General features: G+C 48.9%; 1 protein-coding gene across 1 annotated transcript in view; it reads right to left on the bottom strand.

Moving 5' to 3' along the window:
* vars2 (valyl-tRNA synthetase 2, mitochondrial) overlaps positions 1 to 19,173 on the bottom strand; it is a 31,507-nt gene that overhangs the window by 3,682 nt on the left and 8,652 nt on the right. Inside the window, exons 16-26 of the mRNA XM_064982885.1 lie at positions 18,682 to 18,758; positions 18,242 to 18,332; positions 18,031 to 18,124; positions 10,830 to 10,900; positions 10,449 to 10,574; positions 9,576 to 9,680; positions 4,799 to 4,867; positions 4,486 to 4,564; positions 3,467 to 3,597; positions 1,466 to 1,618; positions 997 to 1,269 (exon numbers count right to left, since the gene is read on the bottom strand). Coding sequence (XP_064838957.1) covers positions 997 to 1,269; positions 1,466 to 1,618; positions 3,467 to 3,597; positions 4,486 to 4,564; positions 4,799 to 4,867; positions 9,576 to 9,680; positions 10,449 to 10,574; positions 10,830 to 10,900; positions 18,031 to 18,124; positions 18,242 to 18,332; positions 18,682 to 18,758 — 1,269 coding nt within the window. The remainder of the gene's footprint in view (positions 1 to 996; positions 1,270 to 1,465; positions 1,619 to 3,466; positions 3,598 to 4,485; positions 4,565 to 4,798; positions 4,868 to 9,575; positions 9,681 to 10,448; positions 10,575 to 10,829; positions 10,901 to 18,030; positions 18,125 to 18,241; positions 18,333 to 18,681; positions 18,759 to 19,173) is intronic.

The raw sequence follows: 19,173 nt of genomic DNA, 5'->3' as shown, positions 1-19,173 counted from the left end.
GCACAGGATCGGTACATCTGAACATCACACCTGCCGAACAGGTAAAGAATGGCAACAACTGCCCGTGTTACACCAGGGACGCACAATCCCTCCATCAGTGCTCAGACTGTCCGCAATAGGCTGCGAGAGGCTGGACTGAGGGCTTGTAGGCCTGTTGTAAGGCAGGTCCTCACCAGTCCTCTCTGTCGCTGGACCAGACAGGACTGGAAAAAAAGTGCTCTTCACTGACACATCGCGGTTTTGTCTCACCAGGGGTGATGGTCGTCGAAGGAATGAGCGCTACACTGAGGCCTGTACTCTGGAGCGGGATCGATTTGGAGGTGGAGGGTCCGTCATGATCTGGCGCAGTGTGTCACAGCATCATCGGACTGAGCTTGTTGTCATTGCAGGCAGTCTCAACGCTGTGCGTTACAGGGAAGACATCCTCCTCCCTCATGTGGTACCCTTCCTGCAGGCTCATCCTGACATGACCCTCCAGCATGACAACGCCACCAGCCGTACTGCTCGTTCTGTGTGTGATTTCCTGCAAGACAGGAATGTCAGTGTTCTGCCATGGCCAGGGAAGAGCCTGGATCTCAATCCCATTGAGCACGTCTGGGACCTGTTGGATCGAAGGGTGAGGGCTCGGGCCATTCCCCCCCAGCAATGTCCGGGAACTTGCAGGTGCCTTGGTGGAAAAGTAGCAAGAACTGGCAAATCTGGTGCAGTCTATGAGGAGGAGATGCACTGCAGTACTTAATGCAGCTGGTGGCCACACCAGATACTGACTGTTACTTTTGATTTTGACCCCCCCTTTGTTCAGGGACACATTATTCCATTTCTGTTAGTCACATGTCTGTGGAACTTGTTCAGTTTATGTCTCAGTTATTGAATCTTATGTTCAGTTTGCTGAAAATAAAACCCAGTTGACAGTGAGGACGTTTCTTTTTTTGCTGAGTTTACATTTCAGTTGTGCAACTGACTAGGACACCTCTTTCCCCCCTACTACTCTCTTACCAGTTGTGAAGACTGTGGGTATGGCTGTAGACACAAGCTAGCTCCGGCGCTATCACCACCCTCTCCCCTGAGAAGGTAGAGCCTCTGCCACAGCTCCTCAGTGAGGAAGGGCATGAAGGGAGAGAGGAGGGCCAGAGAGACAGACACACAGTGGTAGAGAACAGCCCTGACCACCTGCTTCTCTCTCTGGCTACCTCTCCCAGTGTGCACTGTGTCGATCAGACCCAACGCCCCGGCGCCAGAGTCCTGGCTCAGCACTGGCTTGATGCACTCCTACACCACACACAGAGAGAGCGAGAGAGAGAGAGAGAGAGACAGAGAGAGAGAGAGAGACAGAGAGAGAGAGAGGAAGTTAGATAGAAAGAGTTGTAGAGATCAGGGGAAGACACAGTTAGAGAGAAGACAGAGAGTTTCTCCTCAGTCCTTGATGTCCGTTACTAAACTACAGTCCATGACAGATTCTCCTCACCAGGTAGATGTCACAGAGGCTGTGCAGCCAGAAGGAGTGCAGGGCAGCGGTAACAGAGTGGAGTTCATATCTCTCAAAGCCCTGCTCACACTGGAGCACCGTGCTATAGAGCCGAGAACAAACCCACTGGTCCATACTGTTCAGAGGAGAGGTCTGGACAGAAAGAGAGATAGAGGAAGGGAGAGAAAGAGTGGGAAGGAGAGAGAGGGAGAGACAGAGGGAGGGAGAGAGAGAGGGAGAGAGACAGCGGGAGAGAGAGAGGGGGAGAGAGAGAGGGAAAGAGAGAGAGGGAGAGAGACAGCGGGAGAGAGAGAGGGGGAGAGAGAGAGAGGGAAAGAGAGAGAGATAGAGGAAGGGAGAGAAAGAGAGGGAATGAGAGAGAGGGAGAGACAGAGGGAAGGAGAGAGAGGGAAAGAGAGAGAGAGACAGCGGGAGAGAGAGAGGGGGAGAGAGAGAGAGGGAAAGAGACAGAGAGAGAGAGAGGAAGGGAGAGAAAGAGAGGGAATGAGAGAGAGGGAGAGAGAGACAGCGGGAGAGAGAGAGAGGGAAAGAGACAGAGAGAGAGATAGAGACGGAGGGAAGGAGAGAGAGGGAGAGAGAGTCATATTTACAATATATATTTCCAGCTATTACCAGGTTTCCATCCCACCTTTTTATGCTAGTAAAAATGTCTGATAGAAAATGTCACAACAGGCCTGATGGAAACAGAACATGTGTCAGTAAACTTTTCAAATGTCAACAAAACAAAATACGCTAAACAACGTGGGATCTTTTTGCATCTATAAAATGAAGGAAATGGCGGTGGAAATTCCTTTATGCGCAAATATTGATATCATAACCATCACATCAAAGTAAACTTGTAGTCACACAACGATATGTTGTGTTGTCCTCCCACTACGACTCGGGAAACCATGCAGTTGACGAGGCTACAGATGAAATAAGTTACGATGAGTCGATGCTTGCCTGCCTTTTGACAATAGAAGTCATCTTTCTCTTTTGTCCGTAATAATGTCTTCGTGTAGGTAGCCTGTATCTGTGAGCTGTTGGCTAGAGAACACGTACCGAGACCAGAGTGAGCCATTTGTTTTGGAACAAAATGATCAGAAGGGTTATAAATGAGATGGAAAGCCATTTAACTTGTATTTTCTTTATTCGTTACATGGGAATGTATGTGCTCTCCGTCATCACATCCTGTTATCTGCAACCAGTTCATTTAATGGGGAGGCAGGGTAGCCTAGTGGTTAGAGCGTTAGACTAGTAACCGGAAGGATGCAAGTTCAAACCCCCAAGCTGACAAGGTACAAATCTGTCGTTCTGCCCCTGAACAGGCAGTTAACCCACTGTTCCTAGGCCGTCATTGAAAATGAGAATTTGTTCTTAACTGACTTGCCTAGTTAAATAAAGGTTTAAAAAAAAATAAAAAAATCTCTGCTGGGAAGATATGTACTGTTTTTATGCGGATTTTAGAATATATATGCATGAAAATCCGTCGGCCAATGGTGAAAGTGCATACAAATGTCAGAATTAAAAGATATGACGTAATTGTTTAAAAGCACTACCCATTGACTGTTTAAACTATGGCATGCGACATGGTTCAATGTGCCAATCAAAAAAATCTACAGTTTCGTTTTTTTATTCTTCTTCTAATTGCCTGGCATCTGGAAGCTAAAAATAAGGGATCATGTTAATGACCCGACAAAAAAAAAGAAGAGTAACGGAGAGAAATGAACGATACGGAGAGAACGAGCAAAACGAGGAATTTGTGTTAAGATGGCTGCCATCTTTATGCCCCTCAACCAATGGATGGAAACCTAGTTTATAACAAACAGGAATTAAGGAATATAAATGACTGGAAAAATCAGTGATTATTACAGAGAGAATCTTAACTTCCACAGTCACATTTTCACTTTAGTCTCCCAGTGACATTAATGTGACAGCAACAGCGATATAATATTGTCATGTCTGTTGGTGTTCCGCTACGGTATAAATCTAACCCATTACCTGTTCCACTGTTCCCAGTTCAGCCCCTCGGTCCTCCAGGACACCCAGCGTGAATCTCACTGTCTGCCACATCTTGTTACAGAAGTGTCTACAGCTCAGCACCTGGGACACGGATAGACTGATGTCCTCACCTGATGGACGGACAGAGAGAGAGAGAGACAGTGAAATTGTTGCTATGGAAACAAACTGTTGTTATTTGTTGTCAGGACTTTGGAAGACGACCTCGGCTATTCTCAAGAAAAAAAACTACAAAGAGACCTGGAGTTTGACAAATAGACCTCTTTCCTCAGATAAAACACCTGACGTGAGGGAGACTCAGGGAGTCACTCACCCTGGGCCTTGTAAGAGCAGAGTCACTCACCCTGGGCCTTGTAAGAGCAGAGTCACTCACCCTGGGCCTTGTAAGAGCAGAGTCATTCACCCTGGGCCTTGTAAGAGCAGTCACTCACCCTGGGCCTTGTAAGAGCAGAGTCACTCACCCCGGGCCTTGTAAGAGCAGAGTCACTCACCCTGGGCCTTGTAAGAGCAGAGTCACTCACCCTGGGCCTTGTAAGAGCAGAGTGATTCACCCCGGGCCTTGTAAGAGCAGAGTCACTCACCCCGGGCCTTGTAAGAGCAGAGTCACTCACCCCGGGCCTTGTAAGAGCAGAGTCACTCACCCTGGGCCTTGTATGAGCAGAGTCACTCACCCCGGGCCTTGTAAGAGCAGAGTCACTCACCCTGGGCCTTGTAAGAGCAGAGTCACTCACCCTGGGCCTTGTAAGAGCAGAGTCACTCACCCTGGGCCTTGTAAGAGCAGAGTCACTCACACTGGGCCTTGTAAGAGCAGAGTCACTCACACTGGGCCTTGTAAGAGCAGAGTCACTCACCCTGGGCCTTGTAAGAGCAGAGTCACTCACCCTGGGCCTTGTAAGAGCAGAGTGATTCACCCCGGGCCTTGTAAGAGCAGAGTCACTCACCCCGGGCCTTGTAAGAGCAGAGTCACTCACCCCGGGCCTTGTAAGAGCAGAGTCACTCACCCTGGGCCTTGTAAGAGCAGAGTGCGAAGCGGAGCGCGTCAGTACCACACTCTGGGATCCCCTTAGGGAAGTCTTTCCTCTGGACGCCATAGGGGACAGAGAGACAGGAGTCAGGGGCTGTGTATCCCAAAATGGCACCCTTAAGTCCCTTATTCAGCACACTACTTTAGGGCTTTGGTCATGTGGAACAGGGTGCCATTCGGGACACAGTCAGAGAGAGAGCACAGAGGAAGTCAATGAACATGCCCCACTCAGACGGAACAAATGACTGAGAGGAGGGGGGTCGAGGGACGGCGGTGGGCAACTGACTGACCTGCGCTTCCATGGCGACCATGCTCTCACGGGGATCAAGGTTGCCCTCCTCCACTTTCTCTTGGAGCCTCTGAGGAGGGGGGAGAACAAATGTGTGGTTTAAAATTGGAGGAAAAAAACACACAAACACAAGGTTGTAGGGTGAGACAGGGATGCAGCTTAAGCCCCAATCTCTTCAACATATATATCAACGAATTGGCGAGGGAACTAGAATAGTCTGCAGCACCCGGCCTCACCCTACGAGAATCTGAAGTCAAATGTCTACTGTTTTCTGATGATCTGGTGCTTCTGTCACCAACCAAGGAGGGCCTACAGCAGCACCTAGACCTTCTGCACAACTTCCACAAAGCTGTGAACGATCCGAGAGACAAGGCAAGAAAGGCCTTCTATGGCCTCAAAATGAACATATAATTCATCATGCCAATTAGAATCTGGCTAAAAATACTTGAATCAGTCATAGAGCCCATTGCCCTTTATGGTTGTTAGGTCTGGGGTCCGCTCACCAACCAAGAATTCACAAAATGGGACAAACACCAAAATTCTGCCAAAATATCCTCAGTGTACAACGTAAAACACCAAATAATGAGCAGAATTAGGCCGATACCCGCTAATTATAAAAACCAAGAACAGAGCCATTAAATTCTACAACCACCTAAAAGGAAGCGATTCCCAAACCTTCCATAACAAAGCCATCACCTACAGCGAGATGAACCTGGAGAAGAGTCCCCTAAGCAAGCTGGTCCTGGGGCTCTGTTCACAAACACAAACACACCCCACAGAGCCCCAGGACAGCAGCACAATTAGACCCAATCAAATAATGAGAAAACAAAAAGCTACATTGGAAAGTATCAACAAAAAAACAGAGCAAACTAGGATGCTATTTGGCCCTAAACAGAGAGTAGACATTGGCAGAATACCTGACCACTGTGACTGACCCAAACTTAAGGAAAGCTTTGACTATGTACAGACTCAGTAGCCTTGCTGAGATAGAGCCATGTCTGCCTACGGTAGCCTCAAGAGAAGACAGGCTATGTGCACACTGCCCACAAAATGAGGTGGACACTGAACTGCACTTCCTAACCTCCTGCCAATTGTATGACCATATTAGAGACACATAATTCCCTCAGATTACACAGATCCACAAAGAATTCGAAAACAAATCCAATTTTGATAAACTCCCATATCTACTGGGTAAAATACCACAGTGTTCCATCACAGCAGCAAGATTTGTGACCTGTTGCCACAAGAAAAGGGCAACCAGTGAAGAACAAACACCATTGTAAATACAACCCATATTTATGTTTATTTATTTTCCCTTTTGTACTTTAATAACTATTTGCACATCGTTACAACACTGTATATATACATAATATGACATTTGAAATGTCTTGATTCTTTTGGAGTGTAATGTTTGCTGTTCATATTCTGTTTATTTCACTTTTGTTTATTATTTACTCAACTTGCTTCGGCAATGTAAACATGTTTCCCATGCCAATAAAGCCCCCTGAATTGAATTTGAGAGAGAGCAAGAGAAGACATAAATAGTGGGAGAGAGAGAGAGCAAGAGAAGACAAATAGTGGGAGAGAGAGAGAAGACAAATAGTGGGAGAGAGAGAGAAGACAAATAGTGGGAGAGAGAGAGAGCAAGAGAAGACAAATAGTGGGAGAGAGAGAGAGCAAGAGAAGACAAATAGTGGGAGAGAGAGAGCAAGAGAAGACAAATAGTGGGAGAGAGAGAGAGCAAGAGAAGACATAAATAGTGGGAGAGAAAGAGAGAAGACAAATAGTGGGAGAGAGAGCGAGAGAAGACAAATAGTGGGAGAGAGAGCGAGAGAGAGAAGACAAATAGTTGGAGAGAGAGAAGACATAAATAGTGGGAGAGAGAGAGAGCAAGAGAAGACATAAATAGTGGGAGAGAGAGAGAGCAAGAGAAGACAAATAGTGGGAGAGAGAGAGAGAGAAGACAAATAGTGGGAGAGAGAGCAAGAGAAGACAAATAGTGGGAGAGAGAGAGAGCAAGAGAAGACATAAATAGAGGGAGAGAGAGAGAGCAAGAGAAGACGTAAATAGAGGGAGAGAGAGAGAGAGAGAGAGAGAGAAGACAAATACAGTGGGAGAGAGAACGAGAGAAGACAAATAGTGGGAGAGAGAGAGAGAGAGAGAGAGAGAGAGAGAGAGAGAGAGAGAGAGAAGACATAAATAGTGGGAGAGAGAGAGAGCAAGAGAAGACAAATAGTGGGAGAGAGAGAGAAGACAAATAGTGGGAGAGAGAGAGAGCAAGAGAAGACATAAATAGTGGGAGAGAGAGAGAGAAGACATAAATAGTGGGAGAGAGAGAGAGAGAAGACATAAATAGTGGGAGAGAGAGCGAGAGAAGACAAATAGTGGGAGAGAGAGCGAGAGAAGACAAATAGTGGGAGAGAGAGAGAAGATAAATAGTGGGAGAGAGAGAGAGCAAGAGAAGACATAAATAGTGGGAGAGAGAGAGAGCAAGAGAAGACATAAATAGTGGGAGAGAGAGAGCAAGAGAAGACATAAATAGTGGGAGAGAGAGAGAGTAAGAGAAGACATAAATAGTGGGAGAGAGAGAGAGAGAGAAGACAAATAGCGGGAGAGAGAGAGAGAGAAGACATAAATAGTGGGAGAGAGAGAGAAGACATAAATAGTGGGAGAGAGAGAGAAGACATAAATAGTGGGAGAGAGAGAGAGAAAAGACAAATAGTGGGAGAGAGAGAGAGCAAGAGAAGACATAAATAGAGGGAGAGAGAGAGAGAGAGAGAGAGAGAGAAGACAAATACAGTGGGAGAGAGAACGAGAGAAGACAAATAGTGGGAGAGAGAGAGAGAGAGAGAGAGAGAGAGAGAGAGAGAGAGAGAGAGAGAGAGAGAGAGCGAGAGAAGACAAATAGTGGGAGAGAGAGAGAAGACAAATAGTGGGAGAGAGAGCAAGAGAAGACATAAATAGTGGGAGAGAGAGAGAAGACATAAATAGTGGGAGAGAGAGAGAGAAGACAAATAGTGGGAGAGAGAGAAGACATAAATAGTGGGAGAGACAGTGAGCTTTTGTAATACGTCATTACTTTTTAATCATGCTAAGTAAAATTTTAGAGTGGGAGAGCCCCCACTACAGGGCAGATTGCCAAGAGCATATTTCCACTGCAGCAAGACATCCTCTACTCTCCTCACCCTCCTCTCTCTCTCTCTCCCTGTTGTTTTTACAGCCCAGAACAAGATGATCAATTCTGTGGCAGTAATGTCCTTCCACCACCATGATTTAGTGTTCTAATAGATGTCGCTACTCCAAACAAGTCCTCTGTCGTTACTCCTAACAAGTCCTCTGTCGCTACTCCAAACAGGTCCTCTGTCGTTACTCGTAGCAAGTCCTCTGTCGTTATTCCTAACAAGTCCTCTGTCGTTACTCCTAGCAAGTCCTCTGTCGTTATTCCTAACAAGTCCTCTGTCGTTACTCCTAGCAAGTCCTCTGTCGTTACTCCTAACAAGTCCTCTGTCGTTACTCCTAACAAGTCCTCTGTCGTTACTCCAAACAAGTCCTCTGTCGTTATTCCTAACAAGTCCTCTGTCGTTACTCCTAACAAGTCCTCTGTCGTTACTCCTAACAAGTCCTCTGTCGTTACTCCTAACAAGTCCTCTGTCGTTACTCCTAACAAGTCCTCTGTCGTTACTCCTAACAAGTCCTCTGTCGTTACTCGTAGCAAGTCCTCTGTCGTTACTCCTAACAAGTCCTCTGTCGTTACTCCTAACAAGTCCTCTGTCGCTACTCCAAACAGGTCCTCTGTCGTTACTCGTAGCAAGTCCTCTGTCGTTACTCCTAACAAGTCCTCTGTCGTTACTCCTAACAAGTCCTCTGTCGTTACTCCTAACAAGTCCTCTGTCGTTACTCCTAACAAGTCCTCTGTCGTTACTCCTAACAAGTCCTCTGTCGTTACTCCTAACAAGTCCTCTGTCGTTACTCCTAACAAGTCCTCTGTCGTTACTCCAAACAAGTCCTCTGTCGTTACTCCTAACAAGTCCTCTGTCGTTACTCCTAACAAGTCCTCTGTCGTTACTCCTAACAAGTCCTCTGTCGTTACTCCTAACAAGTCCTCTGTCGTTACTCCTAACAAGTCCTCTGTCGTTACTCCTAACAAGTCCTCGGTCGTTACTCCTAACAAGTCCTCGGTCGTTACTCCTAACAAGTCCTCGGTCGTTACTCCTAACAAGTCCTCTGTCGTTACTCCTAACAAGTCCTCTGTCTAACAAGTCCTCTGTCGTTACTCCAAACAGGTCCTCTGTCGTTACTCCTAACAGGTCCTCTGTCGTTACTCGTAGCAAGTCCTCTGTCGTTACTCCTAACAAGTCCTCTGTCGTTACTCCTAACAAGTCCTCTGTCGTTACTCCTAACAGGTCCTCTGTCGTTACTCCTAACAAGTCCTCTGTCATTACTCCTAACAAGTCCTCTGTCGTTACTCCTAACAAGTCCTCTGTCGTTACTCCTAACAAGTCCTCTGTCGTTACTCCTAACAAGTCCTCTGTCGTTACTCCTAACAAGTCCTCTGTCGTTACTCCTAACAAGTCCTCTGTCTAACAAGTCCTCTGTCGTTACTCCAAACAGGTCCTCTGTCGTTACTCCTAACAAGTCCTCTGTCGTTACTCCTAACAAGTCCTCTGTCGTTACTCCTAACAAGTCCTCTGTCGTTACTCCTAACAAGTCCTCTGTCGTTACTCCTAACAAGTCCTCTGTCTCCCGGCCAGGCTGAACAGGTCTGACCGTGTGTGTACCTCCAGAGAGATGCCAGAGATAACATCTAAAGGGTCGATGACATTTCCCAGAGATTTACTCATCTTCCTGCCATGCTTATCCCTCACCAGAGAGTGGAGGAGCACCTGGGAGAGAGAGAGAGAAAGAGGGAGGGAGAGAGAAATAGAGAGATGGGGAGGGAGACAGAGAGAGAGTAAGAATAGGGGCTCTAATTTATACTCTGTTGTTGTTATCAAGCACTGTTAATGTCAGACCCCGTTGTGGTTAGTGTCAGACCCCGTTGTCGTTAATGTCAGACCCCGTTGTCGTTAATGTCAGACCCCGTTGTCGTTAATGTCAGACCCCGTTGTTGTTAATGTCAGACCCCGTTGTCGTTAATGTCAGACCCCGTTGTCGTTAGTATCGGACCCCGTTGTCGCTAATGTCGGACCCCGTTGTGGTTAGTGTCAGACCCCGTTGTCGTTAATGTCAGACCCCGTTGTCGTTAGTATCAGACCCTGTTGTTGTTAGTATCGGACCCCGTTGTCGTTAATATCAGACCCCGTTGTCGTTAGTATCGGACCCCGTTGTCGTTAATGTCAGACCCCGTTGTCGTTAACGTCGGACCCCGTTGTGGTTAGTGTCAGACCCCGTTGTCGTTAATGTCAGACCCCGTTGTCGTTAATGTCAGACCCCGTTGTCGTTAATGTCAGACCCCGTTGTCGTTAATGTCAGACCCCGTTGTCGTTTATGTCAGACCCCGTTGTCGTTTATGTCAGACCCCGTTGTCGTTAGTGTCAGACCCCGTTGTCGTTAATGTCAGACCCCGTTGTCGTTAGTATCGGACCCCGTTGTCGTTAATGTCGGACCACGTTGTCGTTAATGTCGGACCACGTTGATGTTAGTATCGCTACCTGTTTGAAGGGTAGCTGCCCAGTCAGTTCTGTGCCAAGCATCACCATCCTGGCCACCCAGAAGAAGATGAGGTCACTTCCTGTTTCCAGGATAGTGTTGGGGTAGAATTGCCTCAGGTCACTTGTCTGTGGGGGCATATTTGTAGGGGACACAACACGTCAAGTAAGCATGAGGAAGTGTGGGCACTATATGGGGCATATTTTACTGGTTGATGTCATGAGTCCTAGACAATACAATGGATGCCTGAAAAGGCACCCTATTCCCTACATAGTGCACTACTTTAGACCATAGCCCTATGGGGAAAAGGTGCCAATTGGGACACAGATTTTTCTTTGTTTGTGAAAAGTGAAACATATGGGGAGGAAATGCAAGTCAAGTACCTGCTGTGGCCAGCCCAACATGGCAAATGGGAAGAGCCCTGAGGAGAACCAGGTGTCCAATACATCAGGGTCTGACATGGAGAGAGAGAGGGTGTAAACGAGCCAATCGAAAAAAACAACAACAACAGAACAGGCTTGTGATAGTGTGGCACCACAGGGACTCTGAGTCATTGTTGGGCTACAAACGATTAAATGGGTTTATGTGACGGCAGCAAAGCAGATCTCCTGACAGACAGACTTATTAAGGTGAGTCACCCCGAGTCAGTGTAATGGTGTCAGCAGTCACCCTGAGTCAGTGTAATGGTGTCAGCAGTCACCCTGAGTCAGTGTAATGGTGTCAGCAGTCACCCTGAGTCAGTGTAATGGGGTCAGCAGTCACCCTGAGTCAGTGTAATGGTGTCAGCAGTCACCATGAGTCAGTGTAATGGTGTCAGCAGTCACCCTGAGTCAGTGTAATGGTGTCAGCTGTCACCCCGAGTCAGTGTAATGGGGTCAGCAGTCACCCCGAGTCAGTGTAATGGGGTCAGCAGTCACCCCGAGTCAGTGTAATGGTGTCAGCAGTCACCCTGAGTCAGTGTAATGGTGTCAGTGTAATGGGGTCAGCAGTCACCCTGAGTCAGTGTAATGGTGTCAGCAGTCACCCTGAGTCAGTGTAATGGTGTCAGCAGTCACCCTGAGTCAGTGTAATGGTGTCAACAGTCACCCTGAGTCAGTGTAATGGTGTCAACAGTCACCCTGAGTCAGTGTAATGGTGTCAGCAGTCACCCCGAGTCAGTGTAATGGGGTCAGCAGTCACCCTGAGTCAGTGTAATGGTGTCAGCAGTCATCCTGAGTCAGTGTAATGGTGTCAGCAGTCACCCTGAGTCAGTGTAATGGTGTCAGCAGTCACCCTGAGTCAGTGTAATGGTGTCAACAGTCACCCTGAGTCAGTGTAATGGTGTCAGCAGTCACCCTGAGTCAGTGTAATGGTGTCAGCAGCCACCCAGAGTCAGTGTAATGGTGTCAACAGTCACCCTGAGTCAGTGTAATGGTGTCAGCAGTCACCCTGAGTCAGTGTAATGGTGTCAACAGTCACCCTGAGTCAGTGTAATGGTGTCAGCAGTCACCCCGAGTCAGTGTAATGGGGTCAGCAGTCACCCTGAGTCAGTGTAATGGTGTCAGCAGTCATCCTGAGTCAGTGTAATGGTGTCAGCAGTCACCCTGAGTCAGTGTAATGGTGTCAGCAGTCACCCTGAGTCAGTGTAATGGTGTCAACAGTCACCCTGAGTCAGTGTAATGGTGTCAGCAGTCACCCTGAGTCAGTGTAATGGTGTCAGCAGTCACCCAGAGTCAGTGTAATGGTGTCAACAGTCACCCTGAGTCAGTGTAATGGTGTCAACAGTCACCCTGAGTCAGTGTAATGGTGTCAGCAGTCACCCTGAGTCAGTGTAATGGTGTCAGCAGTCACCCTGAGTCAGTGTAATGGTGTCAGCAGTCACCCTGAGTCAGTGAAATGGTGTCAGCAGTCACCCTGAGTCAGTGTAATGGTGTCAGCAGTCACCCTGAGTCAGTGTAATGGTGTCAGCAGTCACCCTGAGTCAGTGTAATGGTGTCAGCAGTCACCCTGAGTCAGTATAATGGTGTCAGCAGTCACCCTGAGTCAGTGTAATGGTGTCAGCAGTCACCCTGAGTCAGTGTAATGGTGTCAGCAGTCACCCCGAGTCAGTGTAATGGGGTCAGCAGTCACCCTGAGTCAGTGTAATGGTGTCAGCAGTCACCCCGAGTCAGTGTAATGGTGTCAGCATTCACCCCGAGTCAGTGTAATGGTGTCAGTGTAATGGTGTCAGCAGTCACCCTGAGTCAGTGTAATGGTGTCAGCAGTCACCCTGAGTCAGTGTAATGGTGTCAGTGTAATGGTGTCAGCAGTCACCCTGAGTCAGTGTAATGGTGTCAGCAGTCACCCTGAGTCAGTGTAATGGTGTCAGCAGTCACCCTGAGTCAGTGTAATGGTGTCAGCTGTCACCCCGAGTCAGTGTAATGGGGTCAGCAGTCACCCCGAGTCAGTGTAATGGGGTCAGCAGTCACCCTGAGTCAGTGTAATGGTGTGTCAGCAGTCACCCCGAGTCAGTGTAATGGGGTCAGCAGTCACCCCGAGTCAATGTAATGGTGTCAGCAGTCACCCTGAGTCAGTGTAATGGGGTCAGCAGTCACCCCGAGTCAATGTAATGGGGTCAGCAGTCACCCCGAGTCAGTGTAATGGGGTCAGTGTAATGGGGTCAGTAGTCACCCTGAGTCAGTGTAATGGTGTCAGCAGTCACCCCGAGTCAGTGTAATGGTGTCAGCATTCACCCCGAGTCAGTGTAATGGTGTCAGTGTAATGGTGTCAGCAGTCACCCTGAGTCAGTGTAATGGTGTCAGCAGTCACCCTGAGTCAGTTTAATAGTGTCAGCAGTCACCCTGAGTCAGTGTAATGGTGTCAGCAGTCACCCTGAGTCAGTGTAATGGTGTCAGCAGTCACCCTGAGTCAGTGTAATGGTGTCAGCAGTCACCCTGAGTCGGTGTAATGGTGTCAGTGTAATGGGGTCAGCAGTCACCCTGAGTCAGTGCAATGGTGTCAGCAGTCACCCTGAGTCAGTGTAATGGTGTCAACAGTCACCCTGAGTCAGTGTAATGGGGTCAGCAGTCACCCCGAGTCAGTGTAATGGGGTCAGCAGTCACCCTGAGTCAGTGTAATGGTGTGTCAGCAGTCACCCCGAGTCAATGTAATGGTGTCAGCAGTCACCCTGAGTCAGTGTAATGGGGTCAGCAGTCACCCCGAGTCAATGTAATGGTGTCAGTGTAATGGTGTCAGCAGTCACCCCGAGTCAGTGTAATGGTGTCAGCAGTCACCCCGAGTCAGTGTAATGGTGTCAGCATTCACCCCGAGTCAGTGTAATGGTGTCAGTGTAATGGTGTCAGCAGTCACCCCGAGTCAGTGTAATGGTGTCAGCAGTCACCCTGAGTCAGTGTAATGGTGTCAGCAGTCACCCTGAGTCAGTGTAATGGGGTCAGCAGTCACCCCGAGTCAGTGTAATGGGGTCAGCCGTCACCCTGAGTCAGTGTAATGGTGTCAGCAGTCACCCCGAGTCAGTGTAATGGTGTCAGCAGTCACCCCGAGTCAGTGTAATGGTGTCAGCATTCACCCCGAGTCAGTGTAATGGTGTCAGTGTAATGGTGTCAGCAGTCACCATGAGTCAGTGTAATGGTGTCAGCAGTCACCATGAGTCAGTGTAATGGTGTCAGCAGTCACCCTGAGTCAGTGTATTGGTGTCAGCAGTCACCCTGAGTCAGTGTAATGGTGTCAGCAGTCACCCCGAGTCAGTGTAATGGTGTCACCAGTCACCCTGAGTCAGTGTAATGGTGTCAGCAGTCACCCTGAGTCAGTGTAATGGGGTCAGCAGTCACCCCGAGTCAGTGTAATGGGGCCAGTGTAATGGGGTCAGCAGTCAAGCAGTCAGTGTAATGGGGTCAGCAGTCACCCCGAGTCAGTGTAATGGTGTCAGCAGTCACCCCGAGTCAGTGAAATGGTGTCAGCATTCACCCCGAGTCAGTGTAATGGTGTCAGCAGTCACCCTGAGTCAGTGTAATGGTGTCAGCAGTCACCCTGAGTCAGTGTAATGGTGTCAGCAGTCACCCTGAGTCAGTGTAATGGTGTCAGCAGTCACCCTGAGTCAGTGTAATGGTGTCAGCAGTCACCCTGAGTCAGTGTAATGGTGTCAGCAGTCACCCTGAGTCAGTGTAATGGTGTCAGCAGTCACCCTGAGTCAGTGTAATGGTGTCAGCAGTCACCCTGAGTCAGTGTAATGGGGTCAGCAGTCACCCCGAGTCAGTGTAATGGTGTCAGCATTCACCCCGAGTCAGTGTAATGGTGTCAGCATTCACCCCGAGTCAGTGTAATGGTGTCAGTGTAATGGTGTCAGCAGTCACCCTGAGTCAGTGTAATGGGGTCAGTGTAATGGGGTCAGCAGTCACCCTGAGTCAGTGTAATGGTGTCAGCAGTCACCCTGAGTCAGTGTAATGGTGTCAGCAGTCACCCTGAGTCAGTGTAATGGTGTCAACAGTCACCCTGAGTCAGTGTAATGGTGTCAACAGTCACCCTGAGTCAGTGTAATGGTGTCAGCAGTCACCCCGAGTCAGTGTAATGGTGTCAGCAGTCACCCTGAGTCAGTGTAATGGTGTCAGCAGTCACCCTGAGTCAGTGTAATGGTGTCAGCAGTCACCCTGAGTCAGTGTAATGGTGTCAGCAGTCACCCTGAGTCAGTGTAATGGTGTCAACAGTCACCCTGAGTCAGTGTAATGGTGTCAGCAGTCACCCTGAGTCAGTGTAATGGTGTCAGCAGTCACCCAGAGTCAGTGTAATGGTGTCAACAGTCACCCTGAGTCAGTGTAATGGTGTCAGCAGTCACCCTGAGTCAGTGTAATGGTGTCAGCAGTCACCCTGAGTCAGTGTAATGGTGTCAGCAGTCACCCTGAGTCAGTGAAATGGTGTCAGCAGTCACCCTGAGTCAGTGTAATGGTGTCAGCAGTCACCCTGAGTCAGTGTAATGGTGTCAGCAGTCACCCTGAGTCAGTGTAATGGTGTCAGCATTCACCCTGAGTCAGTGTAATGGTGTCAGCAGTCACCCTGAGTCAGTGTAATGGTGTCAGCAGTCACCCTGAGTCAGTGTAATGGTGTCAGCAGTCACCCTGAGTCAGTATAATGGTGTCAGCAGTCACCCTGAGTCAGTGTAATGGTGTCAGCAGTCACCCTGAGTCAGTGTAATGGTGTCAGCAGTCACCCCGAGTCAGTGTAATGGGGTCAGCAGTCACCCTGAGTCAGTGTAATGGTGTCAGCAGTCACCCCGAGTCAGTGTAATGGTGTCAGCATTCACCCCGAGTCAGTGTAATGGTGTCAGTGTAATGGTGTCAGCAGTCACCCTGAGTCAGTGTAATGGTGTCAGCAGTCACCCTGAGTCAGTGTAATGGTGTCAGCAGTCACCCTGAGTCGGTGTAATGGTGTCAGTGTAATGGTGTCAGCAGTCACCCTGAGTCAGTGTAATGGTGTCAGCAGTCACCCTGAGTCAGTGTAATGGTGTCAGCAGTCACCCTGAGTCAGTGTAATGGTGTCAGCAGTCACCCTGAGTCAGTGTAATGGTGTCAGCAGTCACCGCGAGTCAGTGTAATGGTGTCAGCTGTCACCCCGAGTCAGTGTAATGGGGTCAGCAGTCACCCCGAGTCAGTGTAATGGGGTCAGCAGTCACCCTGAGTCAGTGTAATGGTGTGTCAGCAGTCACCCCGAGTCAGTGTAATGGGGTCAGCAGTCACCCCGAGTCAATGTAATGGTGTCAGCAGTCACCCTGAGTCAGTGTAATGGGGTCAGCAGTCACCCCGAGTCAGTGTAATGGGGTCAGCAGTCACCCCGAGTCAGTGTAATGGGGTCAGTGTAATGGGGTCAGTAGTCACCCTGAGTCAGTGTAATGGTGTCAGCAGTCACCCCGAGTCAGTGTAATGGTGTCAGCATTCACCCCGAGTCAGTGTAATGGTGTCAGTGTAATGGTGTCAGCAGTCACCCTGAGTCAGTGTAATGGTGTCAGCAGTCACCCTGAGTCAGTTTAATAGTGTCAGCAGTCACCCTGAGTCAGTGTAATGGTGTCAGCAGTCACCCTGAGTCAGTGTAATGGTGTCAGCAGTCACCCTGAGTCAGTGTAATGGTGTCAGCAGTCACCCTGAGTCGGTGTAATGGTGTCAGTGTAATGGGGTCAGCAGTCACCCTGAGTCAGTGCAATGGTGTCAGCAGTCACCCTGAGTCAGTGTAATGGTGTCAACAGTCACCCTGAGTCAGTGTAATGGGGTCAGCAGTCACCCCGAGTCAGTGTAATGGGGTCAGCAGTCACCCTGAGTCAGTGTAATGGTGTGTCAGCAGTCACCCCGAGTCAATGTAATGGTGTCAGCAGTCACCCTGAGTCAGTGTAATGGGGTCAGCAGTCACCCCGAGTCAATGTAATGGTGTCAGTGTAATGGTGTCAGCAGTCACCCCGAGTCAGTGTAATGGTGTCAGCAGTCACCCCGAGTCAGTGTAATGGTGTCAGCATTCACCCCGAGTCAGTGTAATGGTGTCAGTGTAATGGTGTCAGCAGTCACCCCGAGTCAGTGTAATGGTGTCAGCAGTCACCCTGAGTCAGTGTAATGGTGTCAGCAGTCACCCTGAGTCAGTGTAATGGGGTCAGCAGTCACCCCGAGTCAGTGTAATGGGGTCAGCCGTCACCCTGAGTCAGTGTAATGGTGTCAGCAGTCACCCCGAGTCAGTGTAATGGTGTCAGCAGTCACCCCGAGTCAGTGTAATGGTGTCAGCATTCACCCCGAGTCAGTGTAATGGTGTCAGTGTAATGGTGTCAGCAGTCACCCTGAGTCAGTGTAATGGTGTCAGCAGTCACCATGAGTCAGTGTAATGGTGTCAGCAGTCACCCTGAGTCAGTGTAATGGTGTCAGCAGTCACCCTGAGTCAGTGTAATGGTGTCAGCAGTCACCCCGAGTCAGTGTAATGGTGTCACCAGTCACCCTGAGTCAGTGTAATGGTGTCAGCAGTCACCCTGAGTCAGTGTAATGGGGTCAGCAGTCACCCCGAGTCAGTGTAATGGGGCCAGTGTAATGGGGTCAGCAGTCAAGCAGTCAGTGTAATGGGGTCAGCAGTCACCCCGAGTCAGTGTAATGGTGTCAGCAGTCACCCCGAGTCAGTGAAATGGTGTCAGCATTCACCCCGAGTCAGTGTAATGGTGTCAGCAGTCACCCTGAGTCAGTGTAATGGTGTCAGCAGTCACCCTGAGTCAGTGTAATGGTGTCAGCAGTCACCCTGAGTCAGTGTAATGGTGTCAGCAGTCACCCTGAGTCAGTGTAATGGTGTCAGCAGTCACCCTGAGTCAGTGTAATGGGGTCAGCAGTCACCCCGAGTCAGTGTAATGGTGTCAGTGTAATGGGGTCAGCAGTCACCCTGAGTCAGTGAAACGGTGTCAGCAGTCACCCTGAGTCAGTGTAATGGTGTCAGCAGTCACCCCGAGTCAGTGTAATGGTGTCAGCAGTCACCCTGAGTCAGTGTAATGGTGTCAGCAGTCACCCTGAGTCAGTGTAATGGTGTCAGCAGTCACCCTGAGTCAGTGTAATGGTGTCAACAGTCACCCTGAGTCAGTGTAATGGTGTCAGCAGTCACCCTGAGTCAGTGTAATGGTGTCAGCAGTCACTCCATATTTTCCAGCAGCCCGCTCTCTGGCCTCCTCCTCACTCCTGCCCCAGACCCAGAGCTCCTGAGGAAAATAACACACACAATAAATAACGTTGTTTACAATACAAAAATATGACTGCAATTCGTTGATAAGTGTGACTGTGAGAGCGTGAAATCCAGCCTGAAACATGCAGTGCACCTCCTCCTGAATGTCAGTGGAATCTGAGAGAGTCACTCGATAGGCTGGAATCTGATGACCCCACCAAAGCTGCCTGGATATGCACCAATCACTGACGTGGAAAACACAAACAGGCATCACATTGTTAAAACCACGTAAGTCATAACAAGGACTATTTTAATAACACTAAGGGGTGAAAAAGCAACAATAAAACAATGAAGATGTCGGGGCCCGGTGTTGCTAGTCCAACAGGAAGACAAACAAACAGACAGGTTGTTGCTTCTCTCACACGTCACGCTATTGTTCAGTTCAGTTTGGAATATAATTGTGACTGACATCCTAGTTGGAAGATTCCAGATGTCCTGCTTATTTCTCTCTCCTGCTGAGAATCTTGCAGCTAGGTCCAGTGGGGGGGACCTTTTGATATTTAGAAAAGTTATACTTTCTCCACTCTTACTGACCTGATGTTGGAGAGCCAGCTACTCCATGTTTTGGCGTAGAAGTGAGGAATGATCTCTAACTGTCCCTCATCTACTGCCTGAGGGAGAGGAGAGAGAGAGAGAGAGACACACACAGAGAGGGAGAGAGACAGAAAGAGAGGGAGAGAGAGGAGAGAGAGAGAAAGAGGGGGAGAGAGAGAAAGAGGGTGGAGAGAGAGAGAGAAAGAAAAGGAGAGAAAGAGGGGGAGAGAGAAAGAGGGTGGAGAGAGAGAAAGAGGGGGAGAGAGAGAAAGAGGGTGGAGAGAGAGAGAAAGAGGGGGAGAGAGAGAGAAAGAGGGGGAGAGAGAGAGAAAGAAGGGGAGAGAGAGAGAAAGAAGGGGAGAGAGAGAGAAAGAAGGGGAGAGAGAGTCAGCGCCATGCATTACATCCTCTTCATTGACATGTTCAAATGATAAACAGACCCTCTCACCTACACAGGGCAGTGGTTAAAAGCAGTGCACTATGTAGCGAATA

Source organism: Oncorhynchus masou, chromosome 13, assembly GCF_036934945.1.
Source record: "Oncorhynchus masou masou isolate Uvic2021 chromosome 13, UVic_Omas_1.1, whole genome shotgun sequence".
NCBI lineage: Eukaryota > Metazoa > Chordata > Actinopteri > Salmoniformes > Salmonidae > Oncorhynchus > Oncorhynchus masou.
This window is presented reverse-complemented; position numbering and strand designations above follow the sequence as displayed.